This window comes from Akebia trifoliata, chromosome 13 (assembly GCF_017979445.1).
Source record: "Akebia trifoliata isolate Shusen 1 chromosome 13, ASM1797944v1, whole genome shotgun sequence".
Lineage (NCBI taxonomy): Eukaryota > Viridiplantae > Streptophyta > Magnoliopsida > Ranunculales > Lardizabalaceae > Akebia > Akebia trifoliata.
Window position 1 is genome coordinate 12588538 of NC_141387.1, and position 19532 is coordinate 12608069.

General features: G+C 32.5%; 1 protein-coding gene and 1 long non-coding RNA gene across 2 annotated transcripts; one reads left to right on the forward strand and one right to left on the reverse strand.

Annotated features, from left to right (window-relative positions):
- Nucleotides 1-262: 262 nt before the first annotated feature.
- Nucleotides 263-6390, forward strand: LOC147387896 (3-oxoacyl-[acyl-carrier-protein] synthase I, chloroplastic-like). Its single transcript, XM_086420246.1, has 4 exons — nt 263-751; nt 2901-3332; nt 6097-6270; nt 6376-6390. Exons 1-4 carry the CDS (start codon nt 263-265, stop codon nt 6388-6390), a joined length of 1110 nt encoding a protein of 369 aa, XP_086276372.1.
- A 7459-nt stretch (nt 6391-13849) lies between these two features.
- LOC147387897 (uncharacterized) lies at nt 13850-17271 on the reverse strand. Its single transcript, XR_015171105.1, has 5 exons — nt 17187-17271; nt 15790-15848; nt 14637-14825; nt 14160-14210; nt 13850-14045 (listed from the first exon to the last, which is right to left on the reverse strand). It is a non-coding gene; the product is annotated as an uncharacterized LOC147387897 (long non-coding RNA).
- Between the last annotated feature and the right edge of the window lie 2261 nt (nt 17272-19532).

Genomic DNA, 19532 nt, shown 5'->3' on the forward strand with positions numbered 1-19532 from the left:
GAAAAATAACTTTTGTTTTTGAATTATTTTTTTTAATTCATAGAATTTCATCCTCTACAACCAGGATATGTATATTTTTTTCCACTTAGGACAGGAGGGAGAAATTCTCTCTTTATTTACCTACGTCATTTGTGCCTATCGTGACGTGAACAAATTTGCTCCCAGCGATGTTGTGCAGTGGTGGATCAAAATGAGTACTATAAAATCAGATTTGCAGTAACAAAGTAACTCTATAGTTGTAGCTATCGTTGCATTGTTAAACATGCAGATGATGTTCCAATCACTAACGCTTCGTGTCTCTCCATTGGAGCCTCTCCACAAACAATATTCTAAGCATCGTATCCTCTTCACTAATTTCAACACCAAGAAGTACCCTTCAACTCTAGTGATATCGGCTTCAGCTCCGAAGAGAGAGAAGAATCCGAAGAAGAGAGTGGTTATTACTGGTATGGGTTTGGTTTCGGTTTTCGGAAACGATGTTGATGTCTACTATGATCGACTACTCTCGGGTGAAAGCGGTATCACTCTCATTGATGGCTTTGATGCTTCCAAATTTCCCACCCACTTCGCTGCCCAGATTAGGAGATTCTCATCTGAAGGTTACATTTCTAACAAGTATGATCATCGCCTCGACAATACCCTCCGCTATTGCCTTGTTGCTGGCAAGAAGGCTATCGAAGATGCCGGCCTTGGCGGTGATAATCTCTCTAAGGTCGTTGTTTCTCCTAATTGGTTTCTTCAATTGCACTTGGTGAAAGTGTTCATGCATGCATGATCATATCACTATTTTTGTTGTTGTAGATACAATGGATGAATTGTAGATCAATTCATGATTTCAACTCTTGTCCAACGACGGGATGATGAATTGTAGATCAATTCACGACGTTGACAAGAGTCCATAAAACTCGGCCAATTCAATGGGTTTTTGCTTAAAATAGTTCATTTTTTTATATAATTTAAATATATGTTACCTAAATAAGGTATGATCTTATGTTTGAGCATCTTCTAATCCACCTGATTTTATTAAAAAATTATAATTATTTTTGCATATTAATAAGTAATTGTAAACCGAGTTAAATGGTTTATGATGACTCGAACAAGTCAAGTGGGTATCCACTGGGACGACAGAGATAAAATACTGAGTTTTAAAACCAAATTCAAGTGTTCTCGAAGAATTTAGTATCTTATCTGAGTATCTTGTCCACGTCATGGAGTCATTTGAGTATGCCACCTGGCGAGTCAAACAAATTCACTTTTAACTTTTCTGAATTTAGGAATATTATAAATTGATATATAATTCACGTTTACAAACATGGAAAGATGTCACTGCATGTTCATTAGGACGTTTTGGCGTACGCAATAATAACTGTTGTTTATTTTATAAGTGTGGATCAACCTCCAGATAGCCCTACAGACTTACAGCATTTTTAATGAATTAGTCATAAAGCCTCACTAACTTAGTAAGATTTGAAATCTTACTAAGGCTTGATCCTGAGCTCACATGTTGGCATCTAAAAATCATGATCCGGTGAGAAAGATTTGTAGAGGATGAAATTGTAAGAACTTTGACAACAAGAATTTTGAAAAAATATTAATTTTCACCGCTTAATTTTAATTTTAAGTTTGGGAGTACTCCAAAAAAAGAAAATTTTGATTTTTTTGAATCTAAATTTTTTCCTTGAAATTTAGTACACTGTTGCGTTGGATTGTCAATGTGGTAATCCATGCGGCCCAAATAACCTTTATTAAGATTTCAAATCTTACTTAGGAAAATATTTTACTATTTTAATTTTGGCCAAAGAATTGCCTAAAATCTAATTAGGGTATATTTGAAATTTTCTATTTGACATTCTTATTAAGATTCTAATTGCTATGGGTTGTGATATGTTTATATAAGGGCAAGATCATGATCATCATTTTATCCAACGTGTTTTGTAAATTAAGGTTAGAAGTTTCGGCATAGGCTGAATTTTGATGAAGATTATCTCTATGGTGAGGAGTATCCTCACAAAAAATCAACCCAATCTATAAATTCTAACACTATCAAAAGTGATTTACAAAAAAAAAATGAATGATCCATGATTCTTCAACTTGTCAACTAGGGTAGAAGTTTCGAAATGGGCTAGTTTTTTGTGAGGATAATCTTCTCACCATAGTGATCATCCTCACAAAAAATCAGCACATTCTGAAACTTTTAAACCTGATTTACAAAACGCATTGGATAAAACATCGGATAAAAAACATGATCTGATGCCGGGGGGATGTAGAGGACAAAAATCAAAGAACTTTAGTCATCTAATTTTCGTATAGAAAGATGTTTTTTTATTACTATTATTTTTTCATAGGTGGAGATTTATAGTTTTGTATTAGGCTTTGGACACATTTTTTTATATTATAAATGTTACCTATTTAATAAATGTGTTGAGTTGGGGATTAAGTTTTTGACATGATTTATAAAAGGGTCATTTTTTCACAATTTATTAAAATTAAAATGGTAAAAAGGTACTACTCTATAAAATAGGTAAGAAAATTCTCCTTTTTGAAGTGAAATATTTTAATTGAGGTTGGAACATTTCACTTAAAACAGAAAAATATTTACTCTTTTGTAAATTGGAATTTTCTAAACCATTAGCTAAAATTAAAGTGGGAATAGGAAACTTTTTCCTTGCTTAAAGTGAAATATTTTAATTCAAAGAATTGTAATTTATCCTATTCAGAATCAAAATAAATAGTGCACTGAAATGAGAATTTCAAAAACATAAAAATAAAAAATCATCCTTTTTGGCTACCTTCTTCCCTAGATTGGTCCTTGATTTAATCATGAACATGTTGTTCATGCTTCATTGATTCCTTATATGTGGACGTTTAGATGTCTTATTCTCATTGCATTTTGATTGCAGATTGAGAAAAAGCGAGCTGGTGTGATTGTTGGAACAAGCATGGGTGGTATTAACACGATTACTAATGGCATTCAGATGCTAAAGGAGAAGGGTTTTAGAAAAGTAACTCCATTTGTTGTTCCTAATTCCATACCAAACATGTGCTCCGCGTTTCTTGCAATTGAACTTGGTTTAATGGGACCAACCTATTCAATTTCAACTGCATGTGCTACCTCCAATTATTGTTTCTATGCTGCTGCAAATCATATTCGTGGAGGTGAGGCTGATTTGATGATTGCTGGTGCAACCGAAGCTCCAATTATTCCTGCTATCTTAGGGGGTTTCAATGCTTGTAAAGCTTTATCAAAGAGAAATGATGATCCACAAATAGCATCAAGGCCATGGGACAAAGACCGAGATGGCTTTGTTATGGGTGAAGGTTCCGGAATATTGGTATGTTAAGAGGATACTTTTGTGGGGAGATACCAAATCGGATGAAAATTCTAAAAATGATAGACCATTCATTTAATTCAAAAAACTATAAATGACCCTTTTTAGAATTAAAACATTTACGTAAGTGGGGGAAAAATTTACTGTTTTATAAAGCATATTTTTTTTTTCAACCATTTATAAATTAAAAAGGAAAAAAATTAGTGGATTATAAAACATTAAAAATTTCCCACTTATGTAAAATATTTGAATTTTTTGAAACGGTAATTTAACATCTTTTAAATTAATTTGAATAGTCTATTGTTTTGGAAAATTTTCAATTTTTAGCACTCATTTTGATAGATCAACCTGTTTTCTTTATACAAGGAGGATGAAATTTATGATTTGTTTCTTATTTTTTTGATTAATTCATAGAACTTTGAAATTTTTTGTGGATTATACAAAGGATGTTATTGATAATAAGATTCTTCCCAAAATCTATCATCAAGCTCCCTAAAATCCCCATCTTGTCATTTAGATTTGAAGGTTCAATAAGATAAAATTTTGAGGTTTAAGAGTATAGATATTAGGGACAATGACTGTAAAGACATATTTTTTGAAAATATGTACCAAAAACTCCCTTCTAAAAAAAAATAGACTATTTAATATCCTTTTTATCAAATATTAATCTAAAAAGGATTTTTGAAGAGAAAATACCATAATTACCTTTTCAACGATTTTTGAGGTTTAAAGTAGGAAGAATGACTCTGAAGGACTCTTTATTGAGAATATGTACCGAATGGTCCCTTAGTAAAGAATACGTACCATTTAAGTCTCACTTAATAAAATATCAGTCTATTAAGAATCTTTTAAAGATTTTTTTAAGAAAAATACCTAAAATATCCTTATAACAACTTTACAAAGTGTTTAATCTAAAAGTACAGGGTGTCAAATAAAAAACTTGAGCAATTTATTTAGTTGTTAATGTTTCTATGAAAAATAGAAAATAAATATTTTACTTACTAAAAACTATTCATAAATTCAATATAATTTTATTTGACTCATTTGTGTCAAATTGCTAATTTTTGAGTTGAATCCATTCGATGAACGTTCAAATTGAGTTTTAAAATTATTTATATATTTTAATAAATCTAATATAGCTAAACCAAATCAGTTTAATGATGATCATACTCATCTCCATCATCATCATTGTTGTAGTCATCGTCGTCATCATCATCATCTATGTGATTTAAAGATTACTAATTTTGGTAAGAGATATGCATGTCATCTTATTTTATTTAGTCTAAGAAGATCAACACTTTCATGAACATTTATATTTTAGTTACTTGGATATATTAATAATTTATTAATAAATAGTTAACAAAAAATATAGCAATATATATATATATATATGTTGTACTTATTGTCTTGTTTGACACTATTGTTCTCATTCCCAAAAAGAATATAGTTATTTTCGGTTATCAGACACTCTTTTACCATCACCAATGCATAACAAAACGCTACTAATCTTGTTTCCATACCACATGTGGGATTATATTTGATGATTTATAAGTGTGTTTTATGTCTATTTTATCATTTGATTTAGTTTTAATGATTTTTTTCTAAATATTCCATGCTTTCTATGAAAATTGTATGTATTTCCAAACTGCACGAAACATTTTTCATATCCAAGTTGGTCAAAATAAACATTTAAACCGAAATTTAATACCTTTATTTGGGTTCTAGTCTGTACTATAGTATTCTATTATTACATATGTCCACAAAATATATGGAAATATTTTGATTTTCTCAGGGGTTGACATGAAATTTAGTTGATATAATGTCTTTTTACATATATATTTATGAGGAAATCGGTGTTAATTTTAAAAAATATTATGATGAATAGTGAATTTCAATCGGAATTATTAATATCCAATTATAATTATTGATATAAATTATAATAAGTTATATGTCAACTTATTTTTTTGTACTATAATCATATATGCATAAACATCCAATAATACATGTTTTAATTAGTTTAATCTATTAGTAATTATTTATTTATGTACATATTTAAAAAAAATCAAAGTATAGTATTTGAAGGGTCAGTATCCATAGATAACATTCTAGATAATGTTCTAAACAACACGTTTTGTCTTATATGGGCAAAAAATTTTAGAATCGGCTGATATTTTGCGAGAATGATCTTTATGCTGAGGGGATCATCTTTGTAAAAAATCAGCCCATTCTGAAATTGTTTCGCCATATAGGACAAAATGTTATCTACGAAACGCTACCCTAATTTAAGAGTTTTACATACGAAGATATATGTAGTTAATATGGCTTATTATTTTCATTTTCATATAGAATACTAGAAGTTGTTAAATTTTATTTTCACACTTCATATGATTATTTATTATATTTCTTATGGCTCAAATGCATTTCTATTGTTTCAATATTTTCATGAAAACTATATTTATTTTCATACTGATCAAAATACTAGTACAAAAAATTTCATTAACAAACTAACCAAAATAGGCATCGCAATCGAAATTTAATATCTTGGGCTGTATATATTTGTACCAAATTTAATACAACCCATTGATTCCCAAGTCCAACAATGACATTTATGGCTTAGAAGCGATTGCAATTTTAATTCATTTCATTTTAATTATTGTCTAATCTTTATTTTAAAACAGAATTAAAAATTTTCTTTTATATGGATGTTGTTACATAATGAAAGTCTTCTATTTTGTTCTATGTAAAGATTCAACAATTCTTTTTATAGGTATTGGAGAGCTTAGACCATGCGATGAATCGTGGTGCACACATTATTGCCGAGTACTTAGGAGGTTCAATTAACTGTGATGCTCATCATATAAGCAACCCCAGAGCTGACGGACTTGGTTTAGTATCATGTATTGAACGAAGTCTTGAAAATGCCGCCATATCACCAGAAGAGGTACTTTTATTGTTTTGTTTTTTAACCAAATTTCTTATGCACTTATGTACATTTTTTTACATTTAAATATTGTTTTTAACTATTGTATATCTATTATCATGGAAGGTGCCACTTAGTTAAGTGGTAAAAGCTTGAGGAGAGTTGATACCCATGATCTAGGTTCAAATCCCATTGAACTCATCTTTACCTCCATTAACCACTAACCCCTTGAGAAAATGTATATCTAATATGATGTAGGAGTAGGACAATTACGTAATGTAATTTTTTATTTTTTATTTTTATATATTTTTTATTATAATTATTAATAATATAATTTGCTACAACTTAAATAGTGTAGTTTCAAAATCCTAAGTTCAGGACTAGTAGTGATATAGTAAAATACTCGAGAGTCTAAGATCGATCCATGGGGATTAAATCAAAAGTGAACAAAAATTAATGGAAAATAAAAGGAAAAAAAAAAAATCTAAATTTTGGATTTTGAAAATAAAGCGAGAATAAATTTAAAACCAAGAACAATAATAGAAAAATGGTTAAGGAATTGAAGATCTACCATGGGAAAATTGTAAAATTTATTTGTTTGACAATTTTTGTCTAAACTTAAATTGAACAATGGTTTGTTATAATTGGAATATTTGGTAATGAAATTTACAAATAATAATCCAAAAATATGTGTTTGATCATCTAAAAATTGCATGTAGCACGTTGTTAAATTAACACAAAAAGGTTAAGCATTTGATGTAACCGAAATTCAGACCAAATCAAAGAATTTTATATTTAAATAATAATAATCCTAATTAAAATACTTATTGAACAAAAAAAAAAAAAAACCAAACAATTTTACCTCCATGTTTTTATCAAAGAAAATCAAACTTACTGTTCGTCATGGGTTCTCATCTAATTTTGACTAAAAGTTTAGCTAATCAATCCTTGAAAACTAGAATGACAATAAATAAAAAATAGAGAAAAGAGGGGATCAAGGATAAAAATAATAGAAGAGATGAAGAAAACGAAAAACTAGGGATAAAAGTAAGAGTCCCAGAAAAGTTGATAGAGAGAATTAATTAGGGAAAAAGATAATTAAATACGAAGAAAGAGAATATAGAACATAAAAGAAAAGGAAGTGAGAGAAAAAAGATATGAGTTACGTCAGCAAGAAAGAGTTTCTCTCTTTTCTTAGTCCTTCCTTCTTTTTCTTAATCTTTTTAAGCTCTTCCTTTTTTTGTCGTATTTTTCAAGAAAATTCTTGCTTCATTATTTTAGTTATCAATCTATTATATTTTTTATCTTCTTTCAAGAATTCCCTTCCTTTATTGTCTTCTTTAACATTGGGCTTCAATTGGTTTCCTTTCAAAACATCTGCCTTAACACCCATAAATAAAAATTAAAACAATTAGGCTTATATCACCTATATAAAGAAGATTTAGCATGCATTTTCTAAGGAAATGTAGATGATGCAAAACTAACACTACAGTAAAATTTGGTTATAGCGATGGTCGTGACCGTCGCTATAGTGTAAATAAATGTCGCAAAACCCTATAGTGACAGTCCTTATGGCTGTCGTTGCTTGTCGCAAAAAGCCTCATCACTATTTGTATCACCGACAGCCAACTGTTCAAAAAATCGCCGCTATGCCAAAGGGAATTGGACTTATAGTGACAGTCGCTAGTGGTCGTTGCTATAGTATAATCATTCTTTTAATAAATGAGATCTTTAGCTACGGTTGCCCCCCCCCCCCTCACTTCTTGTTGAATATTGGAGATGTCCCATTGTTTTGAAATTGATGAAATGCCCCCCTTGACCCCATCCACCAACACAAAAAGACCCAAATGCCCCTCGTTGTTTTCAACCCCTTTTACATGCAATTTTCACCTATACTGATAATGTTTCTAATTTTCCCCTCGATGGCTTCCAAATTTCAGATTTATCCGTTTTAGGTTCCTCTTCAATGTCTGGGCTGATCTCAATTATCATCTCGAGTTTTGGCTTCACAATAACCTTCTTTCGAATTTGCCTTCCTGCCAGGCTCCATCAACAACTACTGAAACTTGCTTTTGCATATTGAGAAATCAATTATTAGACTATAAAAAATTAGATTGGGAGTTTAAATTAATTGAAAAGAAATGGTGAGAAAAAAGTGTTTAGTACCTTGTTCTCTTCTGCTGTCGCTTGTGCTTTGGCAAGTAATTGTGCACAGAAGTTCCTAAAATAGAAGAAATCAAACAATCAGGATGGATATAGAGATATGGTTGGATTGATGGATAGAAAGTGAGTTGAAACTGATAAAAATTAGCTTTTATCTATGTGTAAATAGATGACAGAACTATTAAAAGATGAGAGAGGAAATACTGAATTCTCTTATCACATTAATTTCATCAACTAAGCAGCCTATATGTAGGCATTACAACTCAACAGTCTACCACTAAACTAGGCACTCATCTGAACATGTAAAACAGAAAAGTAAATACGTAACCTCCTATGGACCGGGTAAAACTAAGGATCATGCTAACAGATCTTGACACGTACAAAAAACCACTAACAACATCCTATAGACCTGGTTAATAACTATAAGCCAAGTCTTGCAACAATAGAAAAATTAAATAAAAATTCCTAATAATAACATGCCCACGTGATGATATTTTTCATCAATCCATCTCTTAAACTGATGTTTTTAAACACTCAATTTAGTACATATCAACAGCCAAACACCCTCTAATCACTATCTTGCGAAGTGCAGACACCGAGTAACTTCCTCAACTTCTAAAACACAAGTAATTTGAGGGGTTTGGTAAATATGTCAGCAACTTGATATTCACTTTTGCAATAAATAAGATCAATAGCTCCATCTTTTGTGAGGTTTCTTAAATGATACTTGACATCAATGTGATTGCTTCTTCCGTGCAAACCAAGATTCTTGGAAAGTTTAATTGTTGAACTATTGTCATAATAAAGTAGAGTAGATTCTTGTTGTTTGAAGTGCAGCTCCTCAAGAATTTTCCTCAGCCAAATGGCTTAACAAGCACATGCAGTTGCAGCAACAAGCTCTGTTTCGGTTGTTGATAAAGTGACAATCAATTGCTTCTTTGAACTCCATAAAACAGCTGCTAAACACATCATGAATACATAGCCAGACGTACTCTTTCTATCATCAAGATCACCTGCATAGTCACTGTCAGTAAAACCAAACAAATCTGACTTTTTATCCTTCTTGTAGAACAACCTATATTCTAGAGTTCCTTGCAAGTATCGAAAAATCCTCTTGGCCGCTAAAAGATGCATCTCCTTTAGGAATTCCATGTTTTTACTAATGAGACTTACGTCATGCATAATATTAGGCCGTGTGGCAATCAAATACATCAAGCTTCTCACAATTTTCTTGTAAAGAGTGTTGTCAACCTTCTTTCCTTCAGGATCTTTGATGAGTTTCACTACTAACAGAATTGTAGTTCTTCATTTCAAACCTATCTAAGATTTCTTGCACATACTTCTTTTGAGAGATAAAAATTCCATTGGTAGATTGCACCACTTCAATACCCAAAAAATAATGCATCATTCCAAGATCAGACATATCAAATTCAACCATCATGGATTTCTTAATTTTATCAAACATGGCACTCTCATTTCTCGTGAAAATAAGATCATCCACATATAAGCACATATGCTCATATGGACATTTTTTAAAACCTTCTTTCAAAAAATAGGTTTCAATACGACTATACCAAGCTCGTGGAGCTCGTTTTAGCCCGTATAACACCTTTTATGAGTTTATATACCTTATATTCACTTCCAATCTTCACATAACCAGGAGGTTGATTGATAAATACCTGTTCCTATAGGTTACCATACAAGAGTGCTGATTTCATGTCCAATTGGAAGATAGGCCATGAATTTTGAGCAAATAAAGCAATCACCAATCTGATGGTGTCATGTCTTGCAATCGGGCAAAAACTTCTTTATAATCCACGCCAAACTCTTGTTTGTAGCCTTTAGCTACTAAGCGCGCCTTGTACTTGTCGACTTCGCCACTCTCCTTTAATTTTGTCTTGTACACCCACTTGATACCAATTGTCTTGTACCCTCTCGGAAGTTCAGTCAACTCCCAAGTATTATTATTTTCAATTGCTACAATTTCTTCATCCATCACCTTCTGTCATTTTGATTCATTCATAGCCGTTTCAAAAATAGTAGGGTCATAGTCTGAAAATAAAGCAAAATGTGTAAGTGGATCATCAGATTGAGCAATTTCAGTTACCTCATAATTTGTCATCCATGTAGATTTTTTTCTAATATGTTAAGGTCGCTCTTCATCTTGAATAGTTGTTGGAGCTGGTTGTCGCTCATTCTCTACTGGCTGCTGCCTTTCATCTTCATTTTTTTCATAAAAAACAGCTGGAATTTGTTTTTTAACATCATTTTCATTCCATGACCAGGTTTGATCTACATCGAAAACAACGTCGCGACTAATAACAATTTTCTTGGTGCTAGGATGGAAGAGCTTGTAAGCTTTTGAATGAGCACTAAGACCAAGAAAAATGCATTTCTCTCCCTTGTTATATAGTTTTTTTCTTCTCTGATCTGGAATATGGGCATCGACAACACACCCAAAAATTCTGAAATGATCTACCGATGGCTTTTGTCCTTTCCATGCTTCCTTCGGTGTCATATTTTGAACAACAAGTATGGGACTTCTATTTAAAATATGAATGCTCCAATTGACTGCTTCATGCCAGAAATCTTTTGATATGTTGCTCTTTGTTAGAAGGCTTCGAACCATATTTAGAATGGTACGATTCTTTCTCTTGCAAACACCATTTTGTTGAGGCATATAAGTTGTTGTAAGTTGCCTTTTGATTCCATGGGTTTCACAAAAATTTACAAATTCATGTGAGTTATATTCTCCTCCACGATCAATGCGAAGTACTTTTATTGGGTTGCCAATTTCTTTCTCAATAAGCACTTTATAATTTTTAAAGGCTGCAAAAGCTTCTAATTTCTCGTGCAAAAAATGTACCCATGTTTTTAAACTAAAATCATCAATGAAAGTGATTAGGTATCTTTTACCTTCATTGGAAGATGGGTTTATTGGCCTGAAAATGTCAGAATGAACAAGCTCCAATTGCTTCTTTGCTCTCCATGAATTTCCTTGCGGAAATTGGTTATGGTGTTGTTGGCTAACAACACATTCTTCACAAACTTCAGAGAGAGCTGTAATTTAAGGAAGACCAGTCACCATATTTTTCTGCTAAAAAGTCTTCAATCCACCAAAGTTTATGTAACCATAGCGAAAATGCCATAGCCATGCCACATTCTTCAATTTTGCTGAGAAGCATGAATGAGTAGTGTTGTAGAGATAAAATGGGAACATACGATTTGCCGTCATGTTTACTTGAGCAATTAATCCCATATTCACATCTTGTATTCGACATACTCCATCTTTGATAGAAATCTCGTATCTTTTTTCTTGCAATTGACCAACACTAAGTAAATTGGTCTTCAAGTCTGGAACAAAGAGAACATTAGAATGGATTGAGTAGAATTTCCCTGGGTTTGGATTGTCACCCTTCCTTTCCCCATAACTAAGACTTTAGAATTGTCACCAAACTTCACATCATCGCGAAATGACTCATCAAAATCAGAGAATGCAGACTTTTCTCCACACATATGATTGCTGCAGCCTGTGTCTAAGTACCATAAATTCTTGTTGGTTTCCTCCTTTGCATGGCAAACCATTAATAATGATACTTTTTTTTCCTTCTCCACAAGATTAACATCTCTCCATGTTGTCTATTCAAATTAGTTCGGCATTCAGATTTTTAGTGGCCATACCGATGACATCTGTAACATTCCACACTAGACTTGTCCACTGATCTTGGTCTATAAGTAATCGAGTGGTGGCTTCCTCGTCCTCTTCCTTTTCCTTGAAATTGATTATCTTGGTATTGGTTTCCTCGATCATTGTTTGCTCTACCTCTGCCTCTATTACCTCGTCCTCCACTTTCGTTACCTGCATCTCTATTGCCTCGACCTCTTTTTCCTCTTCCTCGATCTGTTGATTGATTCTGAATCGTAGCGTTGTTGTTAGTTGAAGCTTTCAGAGCTTGCTCCTCATTGTCCTGTTGGATCAACTTGTGCTCATGAACCAATAATGAACCTTAGAGTTCATCAATTGAGAGCTGATCAAGGTCCTTTGTCTCTTTGATTGAACACACCACATAATTGAACTTTGGTGTCATCGATCGAAGTATTTTCTCGATTACTGTTACGTCCTTCGTCTTCTTGCCATGAATCCGCATTTCGTTGATTATTGCCATTGTTCTTGAGAAAAAATCAAAACTGATTCTCTTGATTTCATTCGGAGTATTTCAAACTCTATACGAAGTGCTTGGAGCTGCTGCCTCTTTGCTCTTATTGTTCCTTGGTACTTCTTCTTCATAGAATCCCATATATGTTTGGACTTGTCCTTGCAAAGAATGGTTTCCAAGATTGAACATCAATAGCTTGGAAAAGATAATTCTTTGCTTTGAGATCCTTCAATCATTACCCATCAAGTTCAATTTTCTGTTGGTTTGTTAAGACTGTGCCCTGGTGCTGGTTCTGCTACTCAATTCTTAACAATCTGCCAATACTCTTTAGACCTCAAGAAGTTCTCCATCAACATGCTCCAATGGTCATAATGGCCATCAAAGCGCGGAATTGCAGGTTGCACAAAGTTTTTTGACGCCATCGTTCACTGTTATTGATAAAAAAAAAAACAAAGTTGTTGTTCACTACTACTTGTTGTCACTCTCAAGCTCTAAAAAAGAAAAAGAAAATATAGGATGGCTGTTGAAAGGGTGACACGTGAAACTTGTAAAATGATATTTACTGAAGCCCGTGAAAGGGCTGTTGTGGAGAGAGCTACGACTGAAGCTCAACAGTGAGCAATGACAGAGGCCAGAGAAAAAAATTAGAGAAGGCGGGATTTTATAGGAGGCAAACTTATGACAAAGCGTGCTGCAGTAGAGAGAGCAACCGCAGAAGTTTGGGAGCGTGCTGTTGAAAGAGCAATGGCCGCGAAGGTTTCTTTGGAGGTAAGGGAACGAGTAGAAAGATTTGTTTATGAGAAGTTCTCTGTTACTTCGAGAGATGGTGAAATTAGACAATCCTCTTCTTTCTCTGATTTGCAGGACTCACAATTTCAAAGCTCTGATACCACTGATAAAAATTAGCTTATATCTATATGTAAATAGAAGACAAAACTATTAAAAGATGAAAGAGGAAATGCTGAATTCTCTTGTCAATTAATTTCATCAACTACGCAGCCTATATATAGGCATTACAACTCAATAGTCTACCACTAAACTAGGCACTCATCCGAACATGTAAAATAGAAAAGTAAACACGTACCCTCCTAGGGTAAAACTAAGGATCATGCTAATAGATCTTGACACGTACAAAAAACCACTATCAACATCCTACAGACCCGGTTAATAACTATAAGCCAAGTCTTGCAACAATAGAAAAATTAAATAAGAAATTCCTAATAATAACATGCCCACATGATGATATTTTTCATCAGAAACAATAGGCGAACCAACCTTGTCATGGGGCAATTGAGCCATGTCTGTGGCTTCGCGTCTACCCGTCGAACAATAACAATGTTTCTGATCTCCAAGGGTGCGCCAATTGTTCCCTTTGGCTTTGGTAGCCTTTTGCCTCCCCCAACAACAGCTCCACCAACAAATGCCCATCCTGTAAATGAGTCATTAATGTTTCTATCGACTCAGTATGATCAGCACCTATTTCAATGCAGTAGCACAAAATAAAATTAGAAAAAGTTTTAATACAATAGCACTGAATTGATCACTTTAAAAGCAATTTGTTTGTAGTGAGCACTACACATAAATGCTTACCTGAAATTTTAGAAGTAAAAGGAGCAAACATAAACTATTTCATATTCGGACCTGACCAAGTAAAGGGATAAAGGAATATAAGTGTTCTTTAATCTTGTATTTCCTCATTTCCAAAACAAGAATTGGCTCATCCAGAGTCTAAGCTCACCCCAAACTAAGGGGTGAGCTTTTCTTGCCCAAGATTTGTTTCTTGTCTTTGTAAGAAAATCACATAACAATGATGCATTTCCAAGTCTAAGCTCAACCACTAAAGTTTCAACTAAGTTGATCAAGTGGAGCTCTTGAAACCAATTTGTAAGTCACACAAAGTTAAGGCAATGCATGCTTTCCAAGAATGACGGATATGTTAACTAACCATTCCTAATAACTAAAGTATTTCAAGATACTGCAATACAAATATTTTTATAAATTTTAACCACAATTCACAGTTACAGATGTATGTAGTATTTTAAATTTAACTTGAAGAGAATTACTTACTTGACATATGCAAAGATCAAAGTGATGTGCACTCAATTTCCAGAAGCTATTCAGATTACTAAAACTCATTCGGTGGTATTGGAGCCTTCCAAAACATTGGTTGTCAATGACACAACAATAATGTTATTGTACCTTGCTCAGCTCACATTTATAAATATACTAGTTGAAGAAAGTACGAAAGCAAAGCCTCTGTAACAAAGATGAACAAAGTGTGCATCATTCAACTGCTTCAAGTGAAAACTTGGACAAGATTCATAATTAGATACCAGAACTAGAAGTTAGACAACTCATGTAAGTTTATTAAATGGCATTCTCGCTTGGGAATTGATGAATGAATCACGATGCTTGTTGGATCCATCAGGTGATAAGTTGCAAGTTTTATTATTTCAACAATTTGAGCAAATAATTGATTATAACTTCCAATAAATAAAACTTATGTGCTAAATTAACTGCATTGATTCGATCATCCCATGATTTTGTAGGAATGGATAAAAGAAATGGCAATGCATGTAAAAACCATCGGTCCAAGCACCTATTGGAGATTGGATTAGAAGGATTTTATGGTCTATTAACACTGAGTTCAATTTAACCCCAACACATTTGCACAACAAGTAGGAACAAACTTTATTAAGAACGATCAAGCTCTTGGTGTTGATTTTGCATCTGTTCACATTTACGCCGACTCTTGGTGAGAAGTACATATTGGAAAACTTATGACTCTTTATGTATAAATAAACCACAAATGTTAACTAATTGAACTTGTTGTTAAGGATTTCGCAATCAATCTTCAACACTCACCTCTAGTTCGAGAAGTCATGGATAACAATATTTAGAATTGTGTAGTTGTAAATCATTATCCTTTTAAGTATTACCCTATGATCCTTGTGTGTTGTATAATGATTCTCGTGCCTCCGCAACGTTTTCTTTGGAGTTTCTTATCCTTATGATGCCCAAGAGTTCAACATTCATCATGTAGTCTTTATCCTCCCTAAAAGCTATAGTTCTATGAGTTATTATCCATTCAAAATTCAAAACCAATTCCATCGAGCTAATGTAACAATGATACAGGAAAAATTTAAAGGACTATGGATACTATCATGAAAATTTAAAGGCCTAAGCATAAAGAAACAATATTCAAGATGTAAATAAGCACCTGTGACCCAATTTTCCCACGGATGGATTGCAATGTCTCCTCTCCGAATCCCAATGAACCTATAAAATAATTACTTCATTAGTAGAAAGGGATACAAAAGCTATTATGAATCATTAAAAATCATATAATAATAATACTAGATACAGAACAATAAACAACTATAAATAAACAAGATCTCAATCATGATATACCTATCAAAATGAATAAAAAATTAAAAACTACTCCAATGCTAAATAACAAAAGAAGTAGCCTTGTAAGGTATTGCTTCTTATGAACACCAATCGTTTACTTAATCCTCCATTGACCAATTTGTTATCACTTAGCAAAAGCTATAATTTAATAAAAAGACCATTCTTAGCAGAGACTTGTCATTTGAAATAATTACAACAACAAAAAAAGAGTAAGGGCAGCTATAAAAAGGATCTTGTTGTCTCCTTTGGGGAGGGGGCATTGTATGATCATAAGAAATAGGATAGCTATACTAAATAAAGAGATTTTTCATTCTCCCTTTAAGAATTGGGTGAAAGGGTAGAAAGAGGACGCTAGCAATGTCACTCCAAGAGGCTTGAAAGCTTTATTCTTTTCACCTCAAGAAGAAAGAATCAATGCCGTTAATATCTTTATTTTCAAATAAAATTCTGGATTACTGCTCATTTTAAATGATGTGTTCAATAACATGTGCTAATTCTCTACTGGCATTCCATCTTCCTTGAAGCACAACAGATATAAAATGAGTCACTATCAACCTATGGAAGCCTCATAAGATAGTTACCTTTTTTAAGAAGAGCATGTACATCTACTTTAAGGAGTTATTTAAAATCTACTGAATCAAACACCTTCAGAGTGGCTGCTTCTCATCCTAGATAGGCAGACCTATGGTAGTAGGACCCACCCTAGATATATTTGAGAAACCAATCAAAATTTTGAGTACTCATCATTCTCTCATAGTCTGAAAATGTCTTAATCTTTCTAGTTCCTACTATTAATTAAAAATATTATCAGCTACTACCATAGTTTCTTTGCCACAACCCCAAACATTTGAAATCTAAGGCCTTGAACTTTCCCAAGATGGAACCAAAACTAATTACTGCAAATTTTATACTTGAAAACAATCTCTCTATAAATAATGGGGAAAAAGAAGAAGAATAAATCTTCCAAATTAGTCAAACTATTACCAAAAGAAATAAAATCAAAACTGCATGAAACCGATTTCTCAGAACAAATCAAATCATTACTCATCAAAAGAAAAAACAAATAAATCTATAAGGAGTAGAAACAAAATTCAATATATAAAGATCAGAGAACAAGAAATGATCCAAAGAAAATTTTTGCAGTAATGTTGAAGCATTGCTCTCGAATACAAGATAAAATACAAACGAGGGTTTAGGATTTCTTACCTTTGAAACTTGCGATCAACGAACCAAAACCCTAAAAAATACAAATGAAATAGATGATTAGAATGATCTTATGGTTTAATTTTTTTCAAATTAGGTTTTTGATTGTGAGAGATTAAATAATTTTGAATTCGTGTCTAGAATCCAAGAAGAAATGCTAAAACAAGCTTCTTAAATGCGAGATTCTTCGTCAAACTAGAGCACTTACACCTTCCAATCTACTTAAAATCCTCAAATAATCTTCAAACGTGAGAATCCGCTATCACCCTTGATAAACACCAAAACAAACCAAAAAAAAGAAAAGAAAATACAGAGTAACAAGTTGTGAAAATTGGCTCAAACGAGCTTTGATAAACACAAGATTCTGTTTTTTTCCCCAAATTCAAACAGTACAACCTCCAATTAGTAGCAAACAAGATTTGATTCTAGTCTCAATCTTCACATTTCGAGCTTCGATTTCACAGAGGAAACTCCAAAAAGAATCGTTTTGCAACTTACATAACTCAACAATTGAAATTGATTCAAATTTTACACAAAAATCAATCGTAAAAAAAATTACAGTTTTTTTCCCTCCAAACAATGGATCTTTGGATGAATAAACTTCTTTCTTCCATATCAAAGAACTAAAAGATCCGGAGATGGAGAGAGGAGGTAAATGTAGAGAAACTGAAACCTTAGAAAACTATGCAGATAGAATCAACAAGTTGAGAAAGAAAAAGCGAAGGAGTTATGGGATTTTGGAGAGTTTCATAATCTTACTAGAGAGAGAAGACAGTCTGGAAATAGTGTGAGAATGAGAACTGAGATTGTAGCTTGTGTTTTAAGAATTTGGGCAGCCTTGTAGCGACGACCAGATAATAAGTCCGTAGCTGAATGTTGTTATAGCGACGCTCCTAATGTGACCATCGCTAATATCCGTCACTGTAAAATCACTTTTCTATAGTGTAAAGTCTTCAAATTGTTAATTGAAAGTTGATGTAACAACCTAAAAATTAAGAAGGGTAGAGAACATGTAAGTTGACATTTTCATAGCTAGTCTGAACTAATATGATTTTGTCATTTATTAAAAAAGATGATTATTGTGTGTGGTATCAGATAGAATTTTTGCTGGTAAAAATAAAGAAATTGATAAATTATTAGTCAAGTTATGTATTTAAATATGATTTTGAAACCAAAGGTTCTAGAATTCGCTTATGTAAATTTTAGAAAATCAAAGGAATATAAGTGTAAATTCACTACAAAGTTTATATATAGACAATAAAATTTATTTGTGTTTAGTAGAGCCATATAACTCAATTGGTACATATTGCAAAGCAACTTTTAGGTCGTAAGTTCAACTCCAACTTACCCATCAAAAATCAAAATAATTTATCCATGTATGAGAATATTTCAAAATCTTATCTAATTATATAATTTCAACGAAATATTTATCTATGTTTTCTCCTCTATTGATTATGTTATTCGCTTTCTTATTAACGAATATTGTAATCAATTCATAAAAAATAAGCTAACATAATGCATATTGTAATTTTCTTTAGAGTTGTGCTAGGTTGACATTGGATTTACTGTGGTTTTTACATTTCTGACGTGGAGGTACACACATAACCATAGATATTATTTCCTCGTGATACGAGCAAACACATCTATGGTAATGTGAGAATCTCCACGTAAGAAATGTAAACAATGCAGTAAATCCAATGTCACTCAAGCATTAATGTTTTCTTTATCATTATCTAAGTTCCTATGACTTGAGTTTTTTGCATTATCAAATATAAAATGTTAAGCCTATCATCTTGTATAGTATTTACTTTCATGTCGATAGTCAATTTTTTGAATTATTGAACCACTTTTGACAAGTTATTTGGTACTACATTTTCACAACTTAGGTTCAATACCTTTTGACAACCACTAACCCCCTACTTGCCTAGTAAAAAAAGGACTAATAATCAAAAGATATTTTTGAAAATGTGAAATGAGATGAATTACAAATTGTAGATAAAAAAAAACTCGCTGTCTAAATCATTTCATGGATGGAGAACTACAAGATAAAGTAGATTTTGTTCAAACGCATAAGACTCAAAATGCAGTTAACAAAACTGAGTAGGTATATATTGTTTGTTCCATTTTTGGAATGATGTCATCTTGAAATTCAAAAGATATTTTTTTCCCAGGTTAACTATATAAATGCACATGCCACTTCAAGTATTGTTGGTGACCTAGCTGAGGTGAATGCTATAAAAAAACTGTTCAAGAACTTGTCAGATATCAAAATCAATTCAACCAAGGTCACACACTCTCTCTCTCTCTCTCTCTCTCTCTCTCTCTTTATTATATATGGGAATATTAACG

Excerpts from the sequence above, each read along its gene's own strand:
- LOC147387896 (XM_086420246.1), top strand. The coding sequence starts at position 263 with ATGCAGATGATGTTCCAATCACTAACGCTTCGTGTCTCTCCATTGGAG. Across the intron at positions 752-2,900 it reads GGTTTCTTCAATTGCACTTG|ATTGAGAAAAAGCGAGCTGG; the intron begins GTGAAAGTGTTC and ends TTTTGATTGCAG. Across the intron at positions 3,333-6,096 it reads GTGAAGGTTCCGGAATATTG|GTATTGGAGAGCTTAGACCA; the intron begins GTATGTTAAGAG and ends TTCTTTTTATAG.